This window comes from Ursus arctos, unplaced genomic scaffold (assembly GCF_023065955.2).
Source record: "Ursus arctos isolate Adak ecotype North America unplaced genomic scaffold, UrsArc2.0 scaffold_19, whole genome shotgun sequence".
NCBI lineage: Eukaryota > Metazoa > Chordata > Mammalia > Carnivora > Ursidae > Ursus > Ursus arctos.
Genome location: NW_026622863.1, coordinates 1,960,266 through 1,987,126, shown reverse-complemented (window position 1 = coordinate 1,987,126; position 26,861 = coordinate 1,960,266). Strand labels below are relative to the sequence as shown.

At 62.9% G+C, this 26,861-nt stretch overlaps 1 protein-coding gene across 1 annotated transcript in view; it reads left to right on the top strand.

Moving 5' to 3' along the window:
• Positions 1–24,164, top strand: part of JPH3 (junctophilin 3) — a 151,402-nt gene extending 127,238 nt beyond the window's left edge. Inside the window, exons 3-5 of the mRNA XM_026494639.4 lie at positions 17,881–18,005; positions 19,892–20,790; positions 22,653–24,164. Of these exons, the coding sequence (XP_026350424.2) occupies positions 17,881–18,005; positions 19,892–20,790; positions 22,653–22,733 (1,105 nt within the window). The 3' untranslated portion in view covers positions 22,734–24,164. The remainder of the gene's footprint in view (positions 1–17,880; positions 18,006–19,891; positions 20,791–22,652) is intronic.
• Positions 24,165–26,861: the final 2,697 nt, after the last annotated feature.

Below are 26,861 nucleotides of genomic sequence, written 5' to 3'. Positions count from 1 at the left end.
TGCTCTCTTCTCTCAGGGGCGGGCTCGCGGCGGAGCACTGGGGGCTGGGCCTTCGCACGACAGGAGCCCAGAGTCCCAAACCAAGGTATGACAGGACCTCGCTCACCCCAGCAGTGCCAGGGAAGGGTCCTTCCTGTCTCTCCCAGCTCCTCCCCAGGCATTCGTGGCTGGTGGCCACATCCCTCCGCGCCTTGCCTCCGTGGCCATGTGCGTCCTTCCCCTCTGTCCCCCTGTTCTAAGGACACTCACAAAGGCATTTAGAGTCTACCCTATAACCCAGGGTGGTCGTCAGTCTCAGGACCCTTAACGTAATCGTGTCTGCAAAGACCCTCTTCCCAAACGGGGTCAGCACTCGATCCAGCGCGGTGACGTGCTGCCCCGGGTCCGCATCTGAGCACGGGCAGAGGGGAGGGTCACGTGTGATCCGAAAGCCTCCCCTCGATCTGCTGTCCCCCGTCCCCCAAACCCCAGCAAAGAGAGAAGAACACTCCCCCCAGGCTGGACTCAGGAGTGTGCGAGCCCTCTTGTGGTTTTGGGGTCACAGGACGGGATCACAGGGGAGCCTGGCCTGCATTCTCCACGGCGACGGCTGGTGGTGTTGGGCGAGGTACTGCCCCTCTCGGAGCCCCACAGGGGACGAGGTTAGACACTGACCCACAGGGCGCCCCTTGATCGGGTCCACGCTGTCTGTAGAGGGCACAGCAGGTCGCCTCAGGCTTTGCCGGCTCTGGGGTCTCGGGTACAGAGGGTGCTCCCTGTTTTCCGCAGCCCCTTACAAGGCGAAGTGGACTCTTCACTCCAGGCCACGGGCCATGTCTGCCCCCCGCCGGAGCGGCGGACCCCTGCCCGCCCTCCAGCGTCCCTCTTGCTTTGGGGCTTCCCTTTCTTGCACCCCACCCACGAGCCGAGCACGCTGGTCGCCTCTGCTCCCACGGCTCCTGAGCCTCCTCCGGTGCACTTCCTCTGAGAAGCCCTCCTGGTGTCCCCACCCCAGACGCACTGCCTTTGCCGCCTGAACACGGCTCGGAGGCTGGGCCTTCTGCCCCTAGTTGCCAATCCTGATGGAGGAGAAGACGTCTTGGGTCAGTCGTGGGACAGTTAGGGGGAGGGTTCCCTCTGCGCGGAGTACCCTAACCCGACAGGCCGCCCGACATGCCTCCCAGCGAACGGCTTCCCTTCTGTAAAGCGGGAGCACGGCGCCTGCCTCGCCAAGTGTCTGGGGCAGTCAGTGTGGCTGGTTGGGGCCCAGGTGATTCTCACGGCCCACTGGGCCCTGTTCCCTCCCTCCCTGGCCAGTTGGCCGAATGGTCAGTGTCTGAGGGGTCCTTGTGGCCGACCCGTCAGGCTGTCGTCCCTGCAGAGCAAAGAACCTGGCTCCGGGAGCCACTCCCTGCCCTCCTCCGCCCCGAGGCTGCGATCCTGGCTCGGAGCCCCTGCGCCCCTCCCGCCACCTGGGGCGCTGCACTGGGCCGAGCTCTGCCATCCAGCTTGCTGCTTGCATGCGTCTGGGCCTGGTCTCCAGGGGGCTCCAGACACTGTGCAAACGTGTCATTAATCCTCCCCGCGTCCTGGGAGGTTACCTCCCACAGCCCGGCCTTCAGGGAAGTGCACGCCAGCACGGAAGCCTCCCCCAGCTTCTAGGGTGGGCGGGGGAGCAGCGGGGCGCCATGCACACCGGCTGTCTCAGGCCAGGTGGGGGGAGGGTGCGGTACAGGGTCTGCCCTGAGCCCCCACAGTAGCGGGGCACGCAGGGGGTGGGCCCTGGCTCCCCTCCCCCACAGGAGACCCCGTCGTGGTGTTGGTGGGTGGCAGGTTTGGGACCCGAGATGCCCACCTGCTGCGTGGGGTGGGCCGGTGAGCCTGAGCACCCAGAGCGGCTCAAGAAAGGGGGGCTTGGCTCCCTTTAGGCTAATGCTTGTGCCTGGAGAACGCTGCATCATGGTGGGAAGAGCAGGCCCCTGGGCCAGACGCTTGCCGGTCCCCTCAGGCAGGTTGTCCAGCATGCGGTGCCTCGGGGTCCTTTTCTGTACAGTGGGGTGATCGCAGCATCAGGTGCGCAGACGGGAGCCGTGTGGGACAGCAGGGTGTTGGCGGTCTGCAGCCTGGGGTGAAAGCTCCGGCCTGGCTCGGGGAAGCGGGGCGGCTGGGGCCACGTGGCTGGTGTCTGGGTGCAGTTCGGGGGGAGAGGAGGCCAGGCTGGATCTGCTGTTGGCTGTAGCCACAACGCAGCGGCGGCCTGGCCCTCCTGCGGGGCCGTGTGCACGGACTCCCTGGGTCCCCCATTTTATGTGTCCGGCTGCACGTTGAACCCAGCCGCCTCCCTGGCTGCCTGAAGGCCGCTGCTGGGCCAGCCCATGTGCCTGTCTCCAGAGCGTCTCTGCCCTTCCTGGACGGAGCCGTGGAGATGGCGGGCTTTCTGTGGCGCTGCGTCAGCAGCGAGCCGGGCCACCCCTTGGGCAGCTGGCTGCTAGAAGCCCGGGGGCCTGACCGGGACTGGCGTCCCTCCTACAGAATGGATGAGGGGCTGAGGAGGGCTTTGGACGGACACGGGTGGGTGACTGCCGCGGGGCGCCCAGCAGCAAGGACGGAGGCCCGGGGAGGGATGGGCAGCTAGAAAGATGGTACCTCCAGTAAGTGGCCTTTGCCCCCATTTGTCCCATCACTGCGCCCCTGGGAGAAGCAGGCCCACGGGGGAGACCCATGGGGGCGCAGGTGGGAGCACAGAGCATGGCCCCCACTGGCATCCGTGCCGCCAGGGGTCCCCTTGGACCTGGCCTTACTTTACTTATTCTGTCAACAAACGTGTTGATTCTGCTGTGTGAACAGTGCTGTGCCAGGTCCCAGGACCCATGTGGGTGGACCCCAGACTAGCGTCTGCCCGCACGAACGGCGTCCTCAGTGAGTGCCCGTCAGCCCTTGTCCGTGCCTTTGCCTGTGCTGTTCCGTCCTTTCCATGCACGGATATTGCGCGTGCCCGCTGTGCGGCAGACTCCGCCTGCTGCTGGACGGTCACGGTCCTGCTCCTGAGGAGCTGGGGAAAGGAGGTGCTCCTGGAAAACCACAGAAGTGTATTGATGGATTGATTCGACAGGTGCCCGTGTTGGCACCTGCCCCATGCCAGCCCCTGCTCTTCTCGCCTGGGATAAAGATCACGGTCTCCTGGAGCTTGCACACCAACTAGGAATACAAGCTAAGAGATAAAAGCAGCAGTGGCTCTGGGAGCTTCTCAGCAGGGTGGGGAGAGGGAGGGGACCCGCCCCAGCCTAGGGAGGGGCCCGGGCAGGAAGGACTTGCCAGGGGAAACGCCTGGTCAGAGATCGAGGGGCCGGGGGGAATTAATCCTGGCCCTTCCTGAGTCGGAGGCAGCATGACGTCACCAGAGGGTGGCGAGGCAGTTATCAGGGTGGGTTTCATAGGTGTGAGGCCAGGACGTTTGCAGCCCCTACACCCACAGCGGCCCTGCTCCGGGCGTTCAGTGCCCAGCCTGCCCATCTTGAAATTCCCAACCTCCATGGCTGTGTCGTGTAACTGTGGTCGGATGGGACCAGGAGCTCGGCCCCCAACCCCTGACCTCTCCTGCCCCCTGGCCTCCCCTTCGGCATTCCGCAATGGTGATCAGGTTGGGGGGGTGAGGGAGCCCACGTCCCGCCATTGCCCACTGCCCCGGTGGGGTCCTGGAGGGTCCAGCACTCAGGGTCACCCTGAGCAGGTGGGGTCATAGCACGTTTGGTGGGCCCTGTGGCAGGGGCCCCCTTGTTCCCCATCAGCTAGTGGTATGTCAGGGCCTGGAGATTTGCCTTCCTGCTTGCCCGTCCCCTGGGGCAGGGGCAGAAGGCCCCAGGGAGGGGAGAGTGACCGCAGGGCCCATCTGTCACTCGCACTGGGCCCCCCTGGTGGTAGCGTCCATTGCATGGTCCCCTTCACCACCCTGCTGACTTGGCCCCACTGGACGCTGGACGTGGCCCCAGACCGAACTGTGCTGGGCCTCCACCCCTTGGTGTTGCCCTGCCGAGGTTCCTGGACAGCACGCCCTTCCTCTCTGACCTGCAGACGCCAGGGGTCCTGGGCCCAGTGCAGACATCGTGGCCAAACGGGTTCCTTTACTAGTGGCTTGTGCCTGAGTGTTATTTCAAAGAGCAGGTTTCGGGCAGGGCATTAGGCAGGCAAACCTCAGACGATGGGGCACGAGCTTTCTCAACTAGGTTTTGGGTAGATATTTGTTCCGTGTGGGGAGGAGGACGGACACACACCACGTGTGTTCGCTCTCCGTGCGTTCAGGATATGCGGTGCCCGGCCCCCCAGGCCCCTGCCCTTCATCGCCCTGCCCCCCATCTCCCTGTCCCCATCCCCCTGCCCCCCCAGCCCCCATCTCCTGGCCCCCCACCCCCCTACCCCCCCCACACTGATGCCCGCCCCCCCCACCCTGGCACAGACAGTCCCAGACAGAGGTGGCCCGTGTGCCCGGCTGCGATGGAAGTGCAGTGCCCGAATTAGCCACGTTTCCACTTGCTCAATGGGTATGTAGGCTACTCGCAGGGTGACGGTTCGCCTGCTATTCCTGGTGTGCGGGGGCTTGGGTGTGGGGTGAGGGAGGAGAAGAGGGGGCGCTCAGTCTAAACATAGACCGCGGCCGGGAGGGGCGGCGAGGCGGTGGGGAGAAGGGCAAATGATGTTGGAAAATCAACTCCTTAAGAGAAGCGGGTGCCTGAGGAGAGGCGCCTGCGGGTTGCCATGGCAACTGGGACAAGCCCCCCCCCCCAACCCCCCTAACAGGAAGGCTGGGGCCCCACAGGCATCCCGGCTGCGTTTCCGTTGCAGGTGGCCACTTGCCACCGTCACGCCCCCAGGGGAGAGGGGGACTTGCCTGCAGGAGCCTCAGTGCTCTCCCCTGTGAAATGGGAACGGTCTCCCTCTGTCCTCGTAAACTGCACGTTAACAAGGAGAAACCCAGCCTCGCTCTTAACCACAATGCAAACTAGAACAACAGTGGAATCAGGCAGTGTTTTACCTGTCAGCTTGGGAAGGATTTTTTAAAAAACTGACCGTCACCAAGTTAGAGCAGGTGTGTGGAAACAGGCCAACTTGAAGTCAGGTGTGTGTGTGTGAAGTTCCCGAACTACCAGGACCAGGTTTGTAACTGCAAAGCCGAGAACAGTCTCCACGTCCATCAGCAGGCCGGGCTCAGTCTATTTCTGGAAAAAAAAAAAAAATCCATTAAAAAGAACAAGACAGCTCTGTGTTTGCTACTGTGGAACAATCTCCAAGATAGAGCGTTAGGTTAAAAAAACACCCAACAACAAAAAGGCGAGAGGCAGAGCTGAGCGCGGTGTGCGAACATCTGCGTCCGAAGTGTGCGATGCCTGCGCGCGGGGGCTGCTGCCCGGCGAGCGGCTCATTACGCGCCGAAGACGATGAGAAACACCTCCGTGAGCCTGGACGCAGACCCGGCCGTGACGTATGAGGGGCCAAAACAACCGACGGGAAAGAATACATAGACTAAGGCGCCATTTAGATTTCAGAAATGAGATGTGCACGCCTTTGAGTACGTGGACCATGAGCAGAACCGGAGTCCACCAGAATTAAGAGTAGTTGCCTGTGGGACGTGGAATAGTTGAGCAGACAGGTGGAGGGGGATTTACATTCATTCTCTGCACTTGAAAGAGAAAATTTTAAAGGATTCATATTGCTTTTGTAAATTTAAAGATGTGTATATCCAGCCATAATAGCCAGACAGGGGGCCGTTCCAGACCTGCAGTCTTTAGGGTTCTTGCCATTACCCACTCTCTCCCTACAAGGCAGAGGCTGCTGCCTCCCTGCCTCACCTCCCTGGGTTCTGACGTGCTGTTGTGGCTCACTCCCCTGCCCCCGGGCCTTTGCACTTGCTGTCCTTTCATCCTGGAACTCGTGGCCTGGCCAGCCCCTCCTCGCCTCCAGCTCAGGGACGCCTGTGTGCCACCCAGGCCACTGCTGACGCCCACTGCTCTATGGTTCTGTGCACACCGGCCGTCCACCATCGGACGTGCCCCCTCCTCAGGGCGCGACCTCCCTCGTGCTTTGAGTCCCCGCTGCCAGCACATGGTTAGTCGATGAGCGCACCAGACCTGTTCTCCCTGGTGGGAGCAGCGGGTGGTCTGCGGTGATCGGGCAGGGCTCCGGGTGCTGCTTCTGTGTCTGGGGCGAGTGTTGGAGCCTCTTCTGTCTTCTGTGCTGTTCCGAGAGGGTGGTTTTCTGGAGTTCTGTCTGTTTTTATAGCAAAGAGTTCCTTTGACCTCCAGCAGGGGCTCCACGGTGCCAGGCGGGAGGCGGCCAGGGTGCTGCAGAGAGCGGGCGGGGGCTGTCCACGGAGACCACGGCCCCGCCCTCGGGTCCTCGGCTCCTGCCTGAGAGAAGTACTTTCGACACAGCCACCAAAACGCAGGGCGGAGGAGCAGGTGCAGGCACGGGGGCGGGGGAGCCGCGGGCGCGCGCTGACGGGCACCAGCTTTCCCGTAAGGGCGATGTTACAGAATTAGCTCACGGTGATCGCTGCACAGCTCCGAGGACACGAAACACCACTGACTCGTCCCCGTCGAACAGGAAGGTGTTACAGGGTCCGAACTGAATCTCGGTAAAGCTGCTAAAATATAAAACCCACGGAGAGCTGCTACCAGGCACCAGCAGACCGTGTGTGGCCCGCGCTGTGTCGCCTCACGCGCGGGAGGGATCCTGCTACAGTTGGGTAGACGGAGGCTCACGGAGGCCTGACCCGCCCCAGATGAAGTAGCAGGTGGACGGCGCACTCCTCCCCCTTCCCCCGCAGCCCCGGGCCTAGCACCCGATTCTAGGGAGTGGGGAGCTGCGGGGTGGAGGCGGTGGTCAGGACTACTTTCTGGGGTGAATCTGGCCCGGGACGGAGGGTCCTGAAGGGTGGAGCCTCACGCCCTGTCTCAGGTGGGACGCTGGGCCTCGGATCTGTCCAGCGGAACCTCAGACTGTGCTCTTCCTTAGAATGAGGTCACTGCGATGTCACCGAGGATCTGGAGATGAGGTCATCCTAGGTGACGTGGGCCCTGAATGTAATGGCAAGTGTCCTGGGAGCGGGAAAGACAAGGAAGCCGAGCAGAGACCGGGGTGGCGTGTCTGCAAGCCGAGGAGCGTGGAGGTGGCGGCGACACCGGCGCTGGGGGCCAGGCCCTCCGGGAAGCCCGGCCTGCGCTTCTGGCTTCTGGTCCCAGAGCTGGGAGAGGACACGGGTCTGTTGTTACTGCCACCCCAGGACACTGGCACGGCCCCCAGCCCCCTGGGTGTGGTCTCTGCGTCAGGCACAGGCCATTTCTGGGCTGCTGTGCAGAGCGCTGGCGGCTGGCTGTCCCTCTGTGACGGCACCTTCGTGACCCCCGCCAGTGTCTGGCTGCCTTTGTGAGTCAGGCTTGCTCGACCCCGCCAGCGCACGGGCATCGTGTCCTTCGTTAGTTTGGGTGGTTTTTTTTTTTTTTTTTTTGAGGATTTTTAATAGGAAAAAAATGGGGGTGGGGAGAGATGTGGCAGGGGAGGAGAAGCCAGCTGCTGTGGTTTGATCTAGAATGTTCTCCGGCTTTGCAGACCACTCCAGTGGATGTCTCTGTCATTCTGACCAGAAGACACACGCTCTCCAGAGACTTAGGTGGGACTCAGGCTCTTTAGAAACCCCACCCCCACCCCCATTTCCTGGCTCCGGTAGAAAACCCCATTGAAACCAAGGGACTTTCATACTGTTTGGCTCTGTTTGAGTTCTTGTCTGACTTGAAGAGTTTTTAGAAACCCCTCCAGTCCCCCACCAGCTCCTATGGACCGGCTCAGGCAGACACGTGGTGTTGCCTCCGCCACTGGGGGCTGGGACAGGCAGGGCGCCCCCCCCCGTGGGCCCGTCTGGGTTTGTAGCTTTAGTGGGCACCCGCGTCCCCTCTGCCCCCCGGCCCGTCCTCCCACACCCGCTGAGGGCCCTCTCTACATGCTTCTGGGGCCTGGGCCCACCCTGCTCATGACCCTCCAGAGGCCCCTTACTGGTCTCAGGAGGAACAAGGGCTCTGGGATCCAGTGGCTGCCCCACCCCCTTTCTCTGCTCAAGTCCTTGGGGGCTCCATGGCCTCCCTTCCCACCCAGGACCTCCACATGCCTCATCTAGTCTCCCCCACTCACCTTTACCACTCCCCTACTTGTCCTTCAAATCCCAGCTCACTGTCCCCCTCCTCCAGGAAGCCCTCCCTGAGCTGGTGCTAGCCCCTGGGCGTGCACGCTCAGCACCTGCTAGAACAAGAGGCATTGTGGTGAAGGCCCGTCTGGCCCTGTGAGCCTCCCGAGGGCAAGGGCTGGGCCTTTATCTCTCCTGTGCCCCCAACACCTGTACAGGTCTGACACCGTGGTGGCGCTCGTGACTTAAAGCTGAGGCCTTTCCCGTCTCTGGTCTTGGCATCCCCACCTGTCACGGTGAGCTGGGTACGCCGCCCGTCACCCACGTGAGCACATGGGGGATCGCTGTGTGCAGATGCGGGGGGTTCCGCCGTCATGTCCGCGGGTGCACCTTGAGGGTGGACGCGGGGCACTCCGTGACCACCAGCCGCTGGCCGAGCCGCTGGCGCTAGAGTGTGACGTTCTTGGGCCCGGCGGGGGGCGGGAAAGGCAGGTCCGGAGCTGCGGACACGCCTGACACCTCCAGCCTGCCCGCCGGGCTTCACGGCCGGCTGTCCACAGGGCGTGACGACACAGCCTGTAGGACAAACAGAATACCAGTGGTGACGTGTCCCATGGGGTGCACGCCGGGGGCCCTGGGTCACACACCCAGCTCTCCAAAGAGACCCAAGCCTGTGGGAATGTCCCCCCAGCAGTGTTTGGCAGCCCTGCCTGGACAGAGCACCTGGCCGACCTCGAGAAATGCGGGACAGGACCTACCCACGGCAGTCCCTGTCCCCCCGGTGAAGGAGTGATTCTGGAATTCACCTGATGGCTTATCTCTATCCTGGGTGTTGGTTACAGCCACGGCCCCCACATGCATGAACGCCCCCACCCTTCCGCCCAGCCTGGGCCCCCGCACATTCCTCCCGAGGCACGCGCTGCACCCCTGCCCCAGAGGTGGGTCCCAGGCACGGATGAGGCTCGACTGGCAGGGCCTTGACCACACATCCTCGTAGGCATTTTGTATTCTCTCTGAGAAGCCCCCCAGCCTCAGAAGCTTCAGGGCCCACCGCCGCTGGCTCCTCCCATGCCCCCCGGGTAGCCTCATCGGGGCCGAGGTGCAGGGGGCCCCTGATTTGGCAGGGCCTGGTGGGCCTGAGTGTCTGCATTTCTGTGGGCCCCCAGGGGACGTTGTGCTGCAGGTCCCAGGGCCTCAGGCAGCTCGTCCTCCAGCTGGCCTGTCCCTTGCTGGGGGGAGGCACACAGGTGGGGCGAGCGGTCCCTCCAGAAGGGTGCGTGTGCAGTCTGCGGAGCTTGGCCGGGGCTCCCCATGTGCTTCTCCTGACAAGCGCACGCGCGGCGGCCCCAACAACGGCTCACGGCTCTGAGCTTGTCTGCTGACTGACGGCTGCCGGGGCCGCTGAACACACACACAAGGCTCGCGGGCTGTGGCCAGAGGCCCCCAGAGGGAGCACGGAGATTGCTTGGTGCCGTCGGCACTGGAGGGGGAGCAGCCTGGGGCCTGAGGGCTGCCCTCAGCACGGTTGCCCACGTGCTTCCTGAAATAAAGCAGCCTCGGGGTTCTGTCGAGAAGGGACATTCCAGTTGCAAATGGGAGGATGGACCCCCCAGACTCCACCCCAGGATCTCCAGGGCCTCCCTGTCTGCTCTGACCAGGGCAGGTCTTTCTGACATCCCCTCTCGGCCCGCCCCTTGGGTGAGCCTGACCTCTGGTAGTAGGGTCCGCTCTGTCCCTAGAGTTCCGCGGGCCTGCCAGGGGCCTGCTCCCTCAGCTCGGGGCCTGGAGGAGGGACCAGGGCTGGCACAGCCACCGGCCCCTTCACCACGATGGATGGGGCTGGGGATCGGGGCGGCGAGAAGCCAGCTTGGGGCTCCTCCCGGGCTTCCTGCGTGCTGGGCTGGTGCCGGCAGCATGGCCTGTGGGGTCTCCGTTCCCCAGCAGGGAGGCTGGGGTCCACAGGGGCCTGGTGACCGGCCCATGTATGCGGGAAGGCAGAGGGCCAGGCCCTCAAGCCCAGGCTCGGAACTGCTCCTTCAAGGTGCTCTGGGCTGGTCTCTGGTCTCCCCCCAGGGCACCACCTGCCTGGCGCCCCTGAAGGATGAAGGCTGAGTCCTGGTCAGAGGGGTGGCACACTGGAGGCTCAGCCTGGCCTGTTCTGAGCTGGGTTTCTGTGGTTCTGCAGGTTGGTGGGGCCTGAGAACCTGTGTTTCTGACCAGCTCTCGGGTGGTACTGTGGCTGCTTTCTCACCTGAAAACTCTCAAGCGCGTGCCAGGTCCCTGCCAGCTTCTCCCTTCCCTCCCCTCCCCTGCACCAGCCCTGATCCTGCTCCCTCCCAGCCCAGCCCAGCCAGGGTTCCCCCCCCAACTTAGTTTATCAGAGCAGCGGACTCCTGGTGAGGAAGTCACACAGGTTTGCAGAAGCCGCAGCCTCCGTTTACCAACGTGGATCTGGAGGGGCAGGGAGGGCGGGGCACTGGCAGGTGGTCCTGCTTAGGAGGCCCTGGGCACGCCCGGGCTGCAGGACGGCACCTCGTGGGCGCAGAGCAGGCTGGGAGTGGTCAGATCGGGGGTCAGAAGCTGGCTCTGCCTCCTCTGGGCCTTTGTTTCCTCTGTGACGGGAACACCTGTCCACGGACGGGTGCTGGACTGCAGGGCGTGGGGAGTCGGGTCCAGGAGGGACGGGCTGCGTCCTCCAGGGCTGGATGGTGCACACCGAGCGTGGGGTGGCAGGGCTGTCCCGGCCAGCCGCAGGGGCAGCTGGCTCCGGACTGGGCCCTTGCCCTGTCCTGCATACAGCGGTCAGGGCCCGGCTTGCTTGGATGGCAGGAAGACTCTCTTCCTTGGCTCTCGGAGTTCGGTTTGGTCTCAGCGTCCCTGAGCCCCCAGGCTGGTGGGACTGGCTCAAACCACAGGCCTGAGGGTGACTCAGGGATTGGTGATGGCCGATGAGGAAGAGATGGTGCGAGTGAGGGGCTGTGTGTGGAATGAAACCACGCACGTGCTGTCGGCTCAGGCTGTGTCCCCCAGCACCGCCGGCGGGGGCAGCTTAATGGAGCCTTTCGCCTCGGGTCCTGGGGGCTGGACGTCTGAGAGGCGGTGTGGGCAGGCCGGCTCCTCCTGAGGCCGCTCTCCGGGCGTGTGTCTGTGCCCTGACGACCATGTCTTCCCTCCATCACGTCCTTCCGGATGGGTTAGGGCCCAGCACGTCTCCCGGGGACACGGCTCAGCCCCTAGCTTATGCACACACCCTCGGTGGGGCTGAGAGCCTCCCAGGCCCGGGAAAGACAAAAGCTGCATGTCTCCACCGGGCAGGAGAGTCCGCCGTGCCTCTCGGTGGCTGCCAGAGCACGCTTTGCCACACGGGATCTGAGAGCGGACCCCGCTGCCCCAGGTGCCTCACTGGGCGCGCCCCTTCGTTCCCTGTGCCGGCGAGAGCCTTCATGCCACAGCCCGCCTATTCCCACAGCCGTCACTGTCCTCCAAGGCCAGGGACACAGCTGCAAGTGGGATGGGGGCAAGACCTCTAACCAGGGGCACCTGGCAGGCCAGTGACGGACTGCACAGCACGTGGAACTTCATGCCTGTTCCGCAACGTCAGGCCCCCTCCTTAAAAACGCAGACACCCCCATTGTCCGTGCCCTGGCATCTGCTGCCAGGCCCAGCGTGCCCTCTCCTCTCTGCACAGGGCCACACTGATGGCGGGGGGCCAGGGGCTGGGGTTGGGGGCCAGGCAGCAGCGCATGGGGCCTGAGTGCACCGGCGGCCACAAGCCCAGAGCCGGGGTGGTGATGGGGCGGCCGGCACACACGGGGGACCCCAAGTGCCACCCTGGCTTGGACGGGAATGCTGGGGGAAGGTGCGGGAACAGAGTTTTTATAGAGCGAGCGCAGCTCTCACTCACGGAACGGCCTCGAGCACGTCCATTAGTTGAGTGGTTATGGGGTCCCGCTGGTCTTCCGTGGGTTTGTAGAAACGGTTCACGGAGCCAGCACGCTGGCTGGGGAGGAAGGATTTTGCATTAACGTGAGCTAATCATACCGCGTTTGCTTATCCCTGAACTCTGGCTTTGAGGTGTCAGCCTCTCTTCCAGGTTCTGCCCCACACGTGCCTGTCCTTCCCTGGGCCCCACATGGGGGGTAGGGGACAGATGGGTCTGGTGCCGCCGGGCTGCACGATGGACATGGCCCCACAAACCTGGTTAGGGTGAAGGTGTCTCATGCACCAGGGGCTACCCTGCCCAGGCAGCAGACCCCGAAACCCATGTCAGGTTGGGGAGCAGGTTTGGCCCAGAAAGCATGAGCACGAGGCCCAGTGTGGCGAGACTTGACGCGGGTGCTGGGGTTGCGTGTCGCAGGACCCCGCTCATGAGCAGGAGCCAGAGTCAGAAGTCGGAAGGCGGAGGGCCGCTGCAGGGGGCCTGGGAGGGACTGGCGGGTGGGGGTGACTGCTGATGGGGACGGGGGACTTTGGGAGGAGACGGAGACGTTTGAGAATTCGAGGTGATGGCCGCGCAGCTCTGTGAATGTGCTGAAAGGCCCCAAGTTGTAAAAGGGTGAACTGCGTGGTGTGTGGTGGGGGAAGGAGTGGGCGGTGAAAATGAGCCCTCTGGACCACGAGGCAGGTGTCCTGTTGCAACGTGTAAGACCCCTGACCAGGGCGTCTGCCAGGAGGGAACGGGTCAAGGGCTGGTGAGAGGGGAGTCCCTCCGGCACGAGCCCCCTTGGCCCAGCTCTGTGCACCCAGCACAAACCTCCCCCAGGCACCTGTTGCCCCCCCCGCCCCGGAGGCCCACTTGAGCCCCTCAGTTACCAGCACTGGTGACAGCGGGGTGCTCTGTGGTGACATCCTACAGGGGGCCTGGCCCTCAAGGAGTAACAAGGAACACTGGACTGTGAAGACAACCACATTCTGAATTGGGTGGGGAGGGTCTGGCCAAGCTGGAGACCCGAGAGCTGGGGAGCCCATCCCGGGTCACATGCCCCCATTTGTCTGGGTCGGGGCTGGTGCTGGCGGGATGCCCTCAATCCAGGGTGTGGGAGTGGGCTGCTGGCTGGCTGTGGGGCCTGCATCAGGTGCAGAGTGGACGGAAGGTGGGGCCTGTCCAGGACGAAGGGTTGCATGCAGAACAGCTGCAGGCCCGGGAGGGCGGGGGAGGAGAGGGCCGAGGACAGGGGCAGAGAGTCTCAGGTCTCTGGCGTTTGGTACAGTGGGTCTCAGAGCGAGGTCCCAGGACCACTGGTAGCATCACCTGGGAGCACCGGGAATGCAGATTTCTGGGGCAGCCAGCATTTCCAGTCGTGCCACACCTCGCACAGACCCTATTTCCCAAGGTGGTCACAGCCCCGGGTTCCAGAAGGACGGGGGCGACCGGTCCAGTTCAGGTGCCAAGGGTGGAACTGGGTGGGGGGCGGACATGGGCCTGTCACCCTCCATCCTGTCACGGGCCTCTGCTGCCCGAGGTGGTGCGTCCGCGTCCTGCGCGGTCTCCGTGGGGGAGGGAGCCCGGCGCAGCAGGGGGCGAGGGCGCCGCTTCCTCCCCGCCGGCCCTCTGGGTCCCCGCGCTGGTTGTGGGGGGCGGGGGGCTCAGGCGCCCCACTGCTCACCCGGAGAGCTCGATGCCGGCCCAGCCCCGAGTCTCATTCAGCGTCAGCCCTGGTGACGCGCCGGGAGGTTTTCTCTATTAAACGCACTCTTCTTGATTCAGTTTTATTTTAAGGCTGGCATAGCGTATTCTCTATGTGTGAACGTATGTATGTAAATACACGGACGATGTTGGTGAATTAACGTTTGTGGTATTTTTACTAAGTGAAGATGTGGAAAGCAAACAGCGGCCCCTCCCGGGGTGCGCACACCCTGCTCTCCGGGAGCGTGCCCCCCGCGGGAGGGTCCCCTGTGGGACGGTGGGGCCACAGCCCACCGTGCAGGCTGCAAGACAGCAGCGGAGCCTCTAGGCTCGAGGCCGGGAGCCCACAGGACAGCGTGAAGGTAGTGACCAGGCTCTCGCCGTCCGTCGGGGCCCAGGCCACACCAGCGCCGTGCAGCCGCTGCCCGAAGATGTGCGGTCCCACGGACCCTCCCTGGCAGCAGCCCTGTGTCGCTGGAGAAGGTGGGGGTGGAGAGCCTGGTCACTTTGTTTACAGGGTTTGGGACAGAAACAGAAGGGAGGCTGTTAGAGGAGTTCCTCCATGGGAGAGGCTGCCGTGGCCAAGCCACATGTCCAGTGGGGACGGAGGACCTGAAGGGGTGGCTCCACATGCTGACACGCATGCCGCTGGGGCACATGTGCAGATGCTTCCACACCATGCCCTGCTAGCCCGACACTTGGGGGACCGAAGCGCAGTCCTGCGAGGCGGGCGCTCGTATGACACACGCGCAGGCACGTTGCCCCTCTGAATGAGGAGCCCTCAAGGTCGCTGCTTGCTTTCACCAACACAATGTCTCACTGCTCTTCTGCACCTCCGACCCAGGAGCAGCCTCGTCCAACAGCGGGTGCGCGCTTGGCTGTGGCTCCGAAAGCTCTAAGCACTCCTCACCGGCCGTCTGTAGCTGCCCATTACCCCGCGGCATTTCCTCCAGTGGCCATGCTCTGCCACCCGTCTTGGGGGGTGACCTGTCCCGTCTCTTGGTCCAGAGCTGTTTGGGCTCCATGTCCACCCACATTCACCTGGTTGGCAATGCTGCTGGGAACGGGGAGACCTGTCGTGACCAGGCAGCCGAGGACATCCCCATGATCTCGGGAGGGGGGTCTGGGTAGGGGTGTTGCCTGCCCTACGCCATCCACGTTCAACTTGGAGGAAGAACCACAGCGTAAGAGCCCCGGGCCCTGTCCCAGACCCTCGATGCTGGTCTTTGGGTCGTTTCCCCTGAACTCCCTTTGCGTGACCCCAGCAGACAGCATCGAGGGTCTTCCCGGGAAGCCTGAGGCCCCTGTGAGGCTGACCAGGTTCTTCCAGGTCCAGAGCCTGGCCGTCCCTCTCCTGAGCCCCAGGTTTGTGTCAGACGTGTGCCCCTGAATGGCACTCATGACGTTCCCCTGCTGGGCCTGGCCTCCAGGGAGCTCAAGGCCTCCGGCACAGCGTGTGCGCCCCCGCTCAGCTCCGCTGCTCTCCGTCTGGTCTGCTCTTGAACAAGCTCACAGAGCAGCCTTTTACTGGAAGGCACTGGGGTGCGGGCCCAGTGAGTGCTGTGATGGCCCGTGGGACTGCTCACACCAAGAGGCCTGGGCGTCTGTCCGCGGGCATTTCTCGACCTCGCGGTGCCTCCCACCGGGCTTGGGAGCCCCCGTGTTCCCTCACCTGACCTCCATGGCTGGGTCTGCAGCCCGCAGCAGCATGGACGGGAGCGCACTGTGCGCCTGGAACAGGCCCTTCCCAGACGCGGTACACGGAGGTGTCCAAGAGGCTAGGGTGGTCATTGCCTGCTCTGATCCCCGGCAGACACACGCATCACCGGCTCAGATTCCCGGATGGGGGGCACCAGTGTCGCACGCGGCAGCCATGTGCAGTCGGGCCCCGTGACCATGGTGGGTGCTTTGTCAACGCCAAATGGTCACGGAGAAGCCCCCAAGCTGGGGCAAGATGGGAGTGGGGAGGGACTGCTCATGGGGATGGGCTTCCTTCTGGGGGATGGAAACATCCTGGAACCAGACAGAAATACTTCCTGCACAGTCCGGTGAACGTGCTTGGTGCCCCAACGGTACCCTTTTAATTCGTTAGGTGAGCTGCAGTTAAAAACGTGAGTCACAAGAGAACCAGCTGGGCAGGAGAGTCAGAGCAGACCCCCTGACAGAGAGGGCTGTGGGGAGGGGCTGGGCAAGGGGGTCACAGGGGATAAAGGGCGTGGGGTCTTGGGGTGCCGAAGGCATTCTTAAAGCGGTGCAGTGTGAGTGCATGCCATGAAGACCCCAAAAACCGCTGCATTGTAGACCTTAAATGGGTGAACTGTATGGCACGTGAGTCACAGCTTGATAGGACAGTCGTTAGGGCAAACCAAACCAACTCACGGAACATTCTGGGGAAATCTGTATCATTTCCCCAGAGCCAAGCTCAGCTGCTGTGCTGGTCTGGGTGCATGTCGAGAACGCGCCGTCGGCAAGAGCACCCCTCCCCAGGGCCAGGCCGTCCAGCTGGGCCTCGTCTGTCCACTGTGTTCAGGCCGCGTGTCTTAGCTGCAGGGCACCACGGTCTGGTGAAGGCTGTGGTGAGGCCAGGGCAGGACACGGTGCAGACCAGAGCGTCAGGGGCTGGGCTGCAGCCCGGAGGCTGGGCAGGATGGGGCGGAAGTGGCTCCTCCAGGGCTCCAGCAGCACCCCGCCCCCCACGCGGGGAGGAGTCCTCAGGAAGCAATGACCATTTATCAAGTGATCTGTCCTTGGTGACAGGCTGCCCCTCTCAGGGACAAGCCATAGCTTATTGGTGTCTCCAGGGTTGGGATGCAGTGCCCTGGAGCCAGGACACTGGGCTGGGGAGGTGCACGGACACCTGGGCTCATCCTGCCTCGGGCACCCCGTCACGCAGAGGAGGTGGGTCTCGTGTGGGCTTCCGCGTGGAGACAACACGGGGTTGTCCTGCTGGCAGGTGCAAGGCAGCGTCCTCGCTGGGGTGTGGCGTCCTCGGGGCGGGGCTGTCGGGTGTGTGTGTGTGTGTGTGTGTGTGTGTGTGTGTGTGTATGTGTGTGTGGAAGAGTCTCCCGTGTCAGGCCTGAGCTTAGGGACGTTAGGCCCCACACACGAGGGCAGTGCTGCCAGAGTCCGTGGGACCAAGAGGGTAAACTGAGTCCCAGAGAAGCACCTCCCCAGGCCACACAGGTCCTACAGGGCAGGGCCATGCCTGTGCTCCATGTGGCGGTCGCCCCCAGTTAGGAGCCGATGGGAGCTGGGCGTCCTCCCTGGGCAGAGCCCATGGGACGCGGACGTGATTTCTCTCAGCATCTGGAGACCACGTTTCATGCTGACTTGGAGAAATCTCTCAAGCTCTGTGCTGGTCCCCTGCACACGCCTGCAGGGGAGTGACGGGATGGTCAAGAAGGTCCGGTGGCCGCAGGTCAGCCCCTGCGCACCCCAACTTCCTTTCCCAGAGCCCCGCAGGTGCCGTGGGACAGAGGCATTCGAAGGCTGCCCCGGTGGCTGCTGGGCTGGCGCTGGCCTGGGAGGCAGGTCTGGCTCCGACACAGGGTCCAGCCCTGGCAGCCGCTGCCCGCCCTGGGCCTGGAGTCAAGCCTGGTCCCGGGGAAGGTGCGTTTTGTTCCTTACACCCTTGGACTTTCTGAGAGCTGGCTGGTCCGGGCATCAAGCCTGCCCCGCTCCCTCTCCAGAGCCGGGCCAGCCCGTTGCTCACCACACCCACAGGTGTGGCTGGGTACCCCAACTGCCTGCCTGGGCAGGCCGGCATGGACCAGGCTCCTGCTTGTGTCTGGAGGCTCAGAGACGCGCTGGCTGCGCGTTTTGTCCTCTAGCGTGCAGACACGACACTGGGCAGGATGGAGGCTCCTTCAGGAGGACCTGCTGCTGGACCGGGCTGAGCCCTCCTGCGGGCGCAGACATCCGTCTTAGGCCAGGTCCTGCCCTCGCTGGGGTGCGCCCTGGGCCCGGAGGCACGGGCAAGCACTCAGGCCGGCTCTTTGGGGGGGTGGTGTGTTGGCTGGATGAATGAATGCACGGGGTCTGGAGGCCATTGGCCCTCCACCTTGCTTCAAGAGGCCTGACCGCCCTCCCTGCCTCCCCCTGCCAGGACCTCCCACTCCCGGGCCAAGGCTGAGGCCGCCCTCACCGCAGCACAGAAGGCCCAGGAGGAGGCACGCATCGCCAGGATCACTGCCAAAGAGTTCTCGCCTTCCTTCCAGCATCGGGAAAACGGTGAGTGTGCCTCCCAGCAGGGGCGTCTGCGTGCGGGGCCGCGGCACACGCCTCCCTCAGACATGCACTTCGGGGTGCGAGGCTGCAGCAGCTCCCCACCCCCCGCCCCTGCGCTCTGTCTGTGCGCCACTCCTGCTCTCCACAGAGGGCACTGTCCACGCACCCCCCGCCCTTACCGCTCTGTGGTTCTAGAGCTTTCTTCTGGAACCACTCTGTCCAGTCCGGGGGCTATCGAGCTCACTGAGGAAATAGGGCTTCAGTGTTTACACTGTGTGAACCGGGGCCTGGGACGCATGGGGGCCGGCAGGGGGGACAGCGCAGCTCTCACACGGGCAGGAGCTACAAGCCACTGCACCGCAACCAGGGTCCAGCTGTGTCTAGCCCGTGAGCCCTGATACAGCTCAGGGCAGAAGGAAGCCTGGAGCAGGGGTTAGCGATGACCAGACACTGGAGAGCCCACCCTCAGGCCGGACTAGCTGCCCGCTGCCCCCTCCCCCTCCTCCATCCTGGTTAGGACCCAGGAGGGAGCAGAAGCCGTTCTTCCCCGACCACCCCAAGCTGTCCTGGAGCCCATGGCTCTAGGCCTCCCTGGCAGGGGTTCCGGCCTTGCGGGCAGCCCAGAGAGGCCAGGCCTGCTTCCGGGAGGCAGGAGGACCCAAGACAGGGGACACGGGTGTTGGGAGTCCAGCTGTGACACTACCCCATCGACCCTGGTTTGGACAGTGATGCTGCCACGAATGGCTTGTGCTCTGGAACTAATCTTAGCTGAGCATTGGCTCCCGGCTGTCGGCACCGGCAGTCGAGGTGCTGGGGCCAAATGGGAGGGCGTGGGGCCTCCCTCCTGTGTACGGAGTCCACAGTGCAGCTGACCAGCAGCCTCCTGGCCTTCCCATGGGGCGTGGTGTCCGGGCTCCCCTGGCCCGAGGTCATCCCAGGCACAAGCAGGGCAGGGCAGGGGTGTGATCCCTGGCCTCCTGTGGTAGGGCACCCTAGGGACCCCCATTGAGGGGGCCAGCTCTCAGGGCAGCTGCTTCAGACCCTCTGTGCTTGCAGGGGTGCACTGCCACCCCAGCCCCCGGGCCCTCACGCGCCAGATGGGGTGTGTATGGACTTGGCGAGTGGATGGGGCTGACCGGTCACTCAGCCCAGCACTCACAGGTCTGAGGTCCCTACCCCAGGACCCCATGGGCCTCTCTCAGACACCCTTCTGTGGAGTAGCCATGACGACTAAGCCGGTGTCTGAAGTTCGGCCTTGTGCTGCTCCCTGCTCTCAAAATCCCCAGGGGCAATAACGTGCCACATTTCTCCTCCACGAACAGAGAGCTGGGTCCAGCCCCTGCCAGACCGTGGGGGCCACATCTCCGGCAGCCCTTCCGGCCCCAGCTCAGAGGCTCCAGCAGAGAAGTGGAGAGGGGAGACCACTCCTGTTCTCACACACTGCACCCAGGGAGGTCCTCAGACCTGTAGCAGGCCACCTAACACAAGAGGCTTCTTTCCAACTTTAGGAGGGACTTGGGGTGGGGGACAGAGGACCTGAGAGCATGGGGCAGGCTGGCCTATGCATTTGCATGCTGAGCCCTGGATCTCTTGTGTGGCTGGGGGCGGGGGGGGGGGCGGACCAGAGCCTCTGTCCACCGTTGCCCCTCGGGACCTGGTCACCCTCAAAGTGCCCGTTGGCTGGTGGGCTTCGGGTGATACACAAGGGCTCTGGGAACCACTGTGCCCACACCCCACTGGTGAACGGCGAGTGCCCTAGCTCTGGCCGCTGCCCCCCACGGCCCAGGCCCCATCCTGGTCTCCTGCGGTCCTCTGGTGAGATCAGGCCTCAAGAGACACACAGGGTCTGAGTAACCCAACCTCTGTGTGCTTCCTGCCCCTCCATAAAGGGCTCGAGTACCAGCGGCCGAAGCACCCGATTTCCAGCAGTGACATCGAGGTGGCCTCCACGGGGACGCCCCTGCAGCAGGAGAGCCCCGAGCTGTACCGCAAAGGCACCACCCCCTCGGACCTGACCCCCGACGACAGCCCCCTGCAGAGCTTCCCTGCCAGCCCCACGGCCACCCCACCCCCGGCCCCTGCCTCACGGAACAAGGTTGCCCACTTCTCCCGGCAGGTCTCGGTGGACGAGGAGCGAGGCGGGGACATCCAGATGCTCCTGGAGGGCCGGGGAGGGGACTATGCCCGCAACAGCTGGGGCGAGGAGAAGGCCGGCGGCTCCAGGGGCATCCGCGGCAGCACCCTCCGGAGCAGTCAGCCCACGGACGACTTCCGCTGCCGGGGCCCGGGCCACAAGCAGCCAGGCAACCCCAAGTCGCGGGAGCGGCGGACGGAGTCGCCCCCCACGTTCTCGTGGACTTCCCACCACCGGGCCGGCAATCCTGGCTGCGGGGCTGCACAGCTGCTGGAGCTGGAGGAGGAGAAGCTGAGCAATTACGAGCTAGAGATGAAGCCCCTGCGGAGGATGGACTCGTACGTGCAGGAGGCCCAGCCCCAGAAGAGACGCCACAGCAAGGGGGGGGCCTGCCGCGGCCTGGGCGACGATCCCCGCGCCGACGACCGGGGCTTTGGGGCCCAGAGACTGCGGTCCAAGTCCCAGAACAAGGACAGCACCAGGCCGGCCCCCGGTGCGGAGCCCGCGGTGCAGAGGCTGGAGAGCCTGCGGCTGGGGGACCGGGCTGAGCCCCGGCTGCTGCGCTGGGACTTGGCCTTCTCCCCGCCCCAGAAGTCCTCCCCCGTGGCGCTGGAGTCGGACGAGGAGAACGGGGACGAGCTCAAGTCCAGCACGGTGAGTCCTCACTGGCCACTGGCGGCAGGCAGCGCCCTGCTGCCTCCAGCTGAAGGGGGGCTTGGGGGAGCGGGGGGGTGGCGGTTCCTTCCCCAGAAAAGGGTCCCTCCCACTGGAAGCCTCTGTGGGTGATGGGGTCCCACCTTCCTTTAGGGCCAAGGGAGGGTTACTCCCAGGCTTGATCCTAGCAGCAAATGCACTTGGGTGGTCTCGAAGCTCCCAAAAGAAACGGGGCTGTAGCGGGATTCCATTCCCCGCACACACACCCCCGGCCCCAGGAGGGTCCACCCCTGCTCTGGTAAGGAAGCCTCGCTATCACCAGGTCCAAGGGCAGTCCTGGGTCCTGGAGGAGAGCACGGAGGGCCAGCCAGAGCCACTGGGGCATCAGGCTGGGGACCAGCTCAGGACTGTTTTGTCCAGGCCATACCTTTTAACTTGGGGGCCAGGCACTGGGTCCTCCCACGATGCCCACTCTCATGGGCAAGGTGGACAGAGGATAAAACTTTGTGAAGGCCGTCCAGGCCAAGGCTTCCCTCCCTACCAGAGCTGCAGTTCTTTGCACGTAGCCTGAGGACACAGCCTTCCTGGCTCACCTGACACGTGGGGCGTGGCTGCGATCCCGGTCACCACGGCCAGTGGGGGACACTGGGGCTCACTCACAAGTCCTCGTGTAAGCTCACCTCCCCTGGCAGGCAGCTTGGAGGATAGAATAGAGGCCCTGGGGCTGGACTGTGTGGGGCCGGGTGGGTTCTCACAGGAGGGACCTTCTGGGACCCTTCACCTGGAGGGGCAGCCATGTCCTGCGCCCCGGGCCAGACAGCTTCTCAGCCCCACCCAGAGGCTAATGTTCCCGTGCGCTCCACGCTGCAGTGACGGCAGCAGCCCGTGAGGGCCTGGCCCGCTGCTGGAGTGCCACATACCTGCCCCACAGGGCATACCGAGTCTTGGACACCTCTGGGACCCACAGTGCGGCCAGGCAGGGTCAGTGTCCATGCTTGTCCCTGGGAGGAGCTGCTGCTTGGGGGCAGGTGCCTCCCTTGAAAGCACTGGGAACATCTTGTGGGTGGGCTGGTTCCTTAGTGCTCCTGCCTCCCCGTGCCCCGATCCCACCGGAGCACAGCCCTAGGAGCGGCCGCTGGGGAAGAGCAGCTTGTGCTCACAGGCCTGGTCGCTGGGGCGGCAGCCGGGAACGAGCACGCCTCTGCGGCGTGTGTACCCACGTGCCTACACGGTGCACACGCGGTCATGCTACGAAGCAGGACAGTGGACATGGGTGGCAGACATGGGAAGAGGTTCTCTCTGTGGCCGCCTGCGCTATGTTGGTGCTGGGAGAAGCTCCCTGCCTCCAGCGGGCACATGTTTACTCCGCTGGTGCCCCTTGTGCAGCACGGGGGCCTCTGCACCCCTCAGCACGGACGCTCCAAGGACAGTCAGCCCAGGGAGGGGAGTCTGGGCCCAGGCACTTCGGGGGCAGGAAAGGCCTGCAGGCAGCCCGAGGCTGCACGGGGACAGCACGAGGCCCAGAGCCTGCGCAGCTGAAGGGAAGGAGGGGGTTTGCTGAGAAGCCTGTTTGACGGCTGGGACATCAGCGGATTGCGGGGGCTCAGGCTGAAGGCTGGGGCCGTTCTGGGTAGGCCATACTGGGAATCCCAGGGACAGTATTTTGTCCCAGCTGCTGAGGACGTTTACTTAAGGTGACCCAGAGCTGGAGGGAACTCCAGGACCAGTCACTGCAGCCCAAGAAGCAAGGGGCCCCTCTCCTGGACTTGGGCCACCACCCTGGCTGCCGTCTCGGAGCTCCTGGTTGGGGGGTGGGGCAGGCCAGACATGGGCTCACCTCTCTCGTCCTCCTCCCGCTGCAGGGCTCGGCTCCCATCCTGGTGGCCATGGTGATCTTGCTCAACATCGGAGTCGCCATTTTGTTTATTAACTTTTTCATCTGACGGGATGTCGCGTTAGCAAAAACAACGGCTGGTGTACAAAAGGGACGGATCGTAACTCGGGACGGCCCAACGACCACTTCTGAGTCTTTTCACAGAACATGATTGGGTATTACTCACAGTTTGCCTTTTTTTCTGGGTAATGTTTTTTGGATTTTAGCCAAAATTCTTTGCTTGTATAACACGATGCTGTGTGGCATGGCAGAAGGAGGCCAGCACGCCGACCCTCCAGCTTGATGTGGAAAGGAAAGGGATCCCAGCAAATCAATGGCCAAAAACAAATGGCCACGGTCCTCGCCGCCATCACACCCCGCCTGGGACTGGAAAAGGAGGCAGCCGGAGGAAGACCCCTGCGTGTGCGGCTGAGCCGGTCCCACCAGCCCTGGCAGGTGGGGAAGCAGCCGCTGTGAGGCTGAGTGTGGGAAGCCTGCTACCTCTGCTTTTCGTCCGGGTCCTGGAAGAGCGAGCGGGTGACGCGTACCGGCTAGCGGCAGGGGGGAGAGGGCGTGCCGTCCTGCCCGGCAGCAGCCTGGGCCTCTGTGTTCAATCTGTGCCGTGTACTTGAGAAAGCAGGGACCTGCCGCCTCTTCTTTTCTTCCCCCCAAAATGCCACACCCTGCCCTCTGCTCCCTTTGGCCTTCACGGCGAGGCTCCCTCCCCACAGAGTCTGAAAGCAAAGTCCTTATGTTCCCCCTTCCCATCTGCCCCCCCCCCCGACCCCCGGGAAGCAGGGCTGCGGCTGGGACAGGGCAGGCAGCGCTGTGGGTTCACTTAGCCATCACAGCTGGCGCCGAGTGTGGCATTTCTACACTTGGCACGCAGGAGGTGTACCCAGGCTTGCCTGCCCCCATCAGACGTCATGGCAGTGACTGACATGGCCCTCAGCAACATCATCTTCTCTCGCAGTCACTAAGCACACGGGTTTTCCATCTTTGTTGGCCCCCAGATACGCACACTCCTTCCAGAAGCCTAGGTCATGGTGCGGAGCTGGTGTGGTCCCAGGACAGGAATGTGGGTGGAATCCAGTGGCTTGAACGTCCCTGAGCAATCCTAGCCTGTCCCTCCCCCACCCCATACACCACGTACCTGGTTTCAGTCAGATCTGCCTTCTCTACCAGAGTCACTCCATCATCCAAATGAAAGAACAAGGTCCCAGAATGTTTGGGCGCTGGAGCCACCCCTGGCCCGTGCGTATGGACGTGTCTGTGGGGCACGGCCACGTCCATACGCAGGCCTCCGCGTTCGCGCCTGGGGCGGTCCTGACCGTGAGCCCCCCACCGTGCTGGGCACAGCCCGGCTGTGGACTCTGCCTCGCTTTGCTTATGTTGAGCTGTTTCTCTGCTGCCTTTCAAGCAGATTTCTTTACTACACTGCACTGGATTGCTATATTTTTAACCAGAAATAAACTCAAGATTAGAGCATGTTCCAGCTAAATCCAGTTTTATTTTTTCTGTTCTACATCCACTCCCCATTTCCTCTCCTTTTGGCTTAGTTTTGGGGGGGGTCTTTTTCGGGGAGTGGGGACCTAGGCGAGCGAGGGTCTGTAAAATACACTGCGGAGAATGCTGCGTTCTGGAGGAAAGGAGAGCTTTTGGTATGTCACCTTCCCGTTCTTTTTTACTACCGTTTGCTGCGGACCTGAGGTGAACTAAATAAAGACTGCTCCTTGCAGCTCAGAGTCCTCCGGGCCAGGACACGGGTCCTAGATTCTGTTTGCGACTGTCTGTAAAGATGACAGACTTGCGTGCATTCCGGTAACGCCGCAACACACAGTGGGGCCTAAATGTGCAGGTTACACACACGCACACGCTGACCCAGAGGAGCTCAGAGAAATGCGAGTCACCGCCCTGTTTTGAAAGCAGTAGTGGTTCCGCGACGAGGGGCGCGTGTCCCGTGACGCATCCGGCCGCTGACACCACAGCTGTGACACCACACGGCCCATCCTTTCCCTGCACGCTCAGGGAGTTCCCTGTGGATTCCACCGAGACCACAACATCCTGGGTCTTAGAGACTCTAGAAGCTGTGCACTGGTTTCCCCACTGATTAAGGCCCAGGCAGCTCAGCAGGGGGGAGTGCTGCTGCTCCCCTGGCTGGCTTTTCCTACTGGCCCAGAGCCTCAGGTCCCGACAGGTGCCAGTCCTCCTGTGGGGCAGGGCAGCTCACCTGCTTCTCCCTCGCGTGTACCTGGTGGGCGCGCATGCAGAACGCTCCCCGCGGGAGCGTCAGGAAGGACAGGCGTGCGCGTCAGGGCCGGCCCCTGTGGTACGAAGTGTTGGCACGTTTTAATTACTCCCAGAGCAACCTTGCAAGAGTCCTTTTCTCCTGTGACAGCGTGTTGTGCTCCACACTCTAGCTGTGAAAGCCGGAGGCAGAGAAACGGAGTGACTGGAGCTCCTGAGCCCAGGGCCGTGGGGCGGGGGGCAAACAGGTCACCACTCCATGCCCAGCTCTTGCCACCCTCCCCGGGGTGAGAAACCTGCACTCACACCTCACCCTGAAAGACCTGGGAAGGACACTGTGCCCTCTGGGGTCAGCAGGTGAGCTCGTGTGTGCCCAAAGAGCACCTGTTGCATTTACCAGAAACGTGAGGAAACTTACACGGCGGGTTACTCGTGCTTTTCTGAAATTTGCTCAGTGCCTGTAAAGTGCTTGGATAATTTCAAGCACGTGAAAAATTATCCACGCTAAGCTTCCTAATCATTAGCACATGGGATTCCCAAAGACACAGAGCAGGGATGCAATGCAGGAGCCTAATTAACAGGAAGAGGACATCGCCAGAGGAAACTTCCAGGTAGCCACAGAAGTGCGACACCTGTTGCCAAAATCACTCTCCCCAGAAGTCCACAACCACATTTACCGGCCAATAAACTCACGTCCTTGTTGAAACGACTGCACGGGCTGTGCACTCACACACACTGTAGGATAACGGGCTCCTTGCCACTTGCGCCAACCCAGATTCCCCAGCGAAGCAGGTAGAACACAGGTCAGGTCTCCGCAGCCACCCCTTGGGGCCCGGGTTTGGTGCCCACACCAACAGGTAACACAAACAGGGCAGCCCCACATCCTGGTCCTAAAAGTCCTCCCTTTCAAGAGTCCCAGTCTGGACGATCCATTACACAGCCACCCCGCTTGAAACCAAAGGACATTGCTGAAAGCCCAGTGCTGATACAAGACGTATGGGGCTTGATGTGGACGAACACCTGGGGGAGTGAAGGAAATAAAGTGGTGGTGTTCCTCGCAGTTTTTAGTTTGGGCTTTTGGCCACGTTTTTTTGATCCCCTCCTGAATCAGCGCCAAGGTCCCCACTTGAGGCGGGTCTCACTTGCACCCACAGGGGGACACGCCTCAGACGCCCACAGCGCCTTCCTCCAGGGGCAGGTGCGTCCTTCCCCTTCACAGACACAAGACGACACCTCTCACCCCTAACGAGAGGGCCCACCTCGGCTCTGGATGAAGCTCACTTTCCTCAACTCCTGTGGGTCTTGTCTTCCGGTTTTTCTTGCCTTTGGTCTCAGAAACTCCACATAAAGGTGCCTACTAGATTTTAAGCCTCTATGTCCACAGCCACATGTGCTGCCGGGCCCTACAATCCACGGCCAGCACCAAGTAGAGCAGACAATGGCTCACGTTTCCATGGTGTCCTGCCTCGGACAGGATCTGCTCCCGTCAGTTAAGCGTAAATGTGAAGCAACAGGACCAGGATTCCAGACAAAAAATAAGGAATAAGGGTGAAGTGTGCTCTTGTCAGCAAACTCAAGGTGTCTTGCTAGTTTCGTTCCCGGCCCAGGCCTGGCCACATGTCACACGCTACTGTCAGTAAGCAAAGACTGGAAAAATGATCTGTCCCCGAAATCTATTCCTGAGAAGTGTCGCTAACTCAGCCTTAAAAGCAGCAAGAAAAAATACAGTTACCAGCGTTCAAAAACAGAAAGATGACGCTGTATTTTACGGTCTGAAAGCTCTGGGGACCAAGGGTCGCAGACGCAGAACGCCTCCGCGGAAGAGGGTCCCCGCGGAAGAGGGTCCCCGCGGAAGAGGGTTCCCGCGGAAGAAGGTGGGGAGACGCTGGGCACCTCGAAAAGCCGCCGACAGGAGACACCAGCACGTGTGGCGCCCGGACAGTGAAAAACT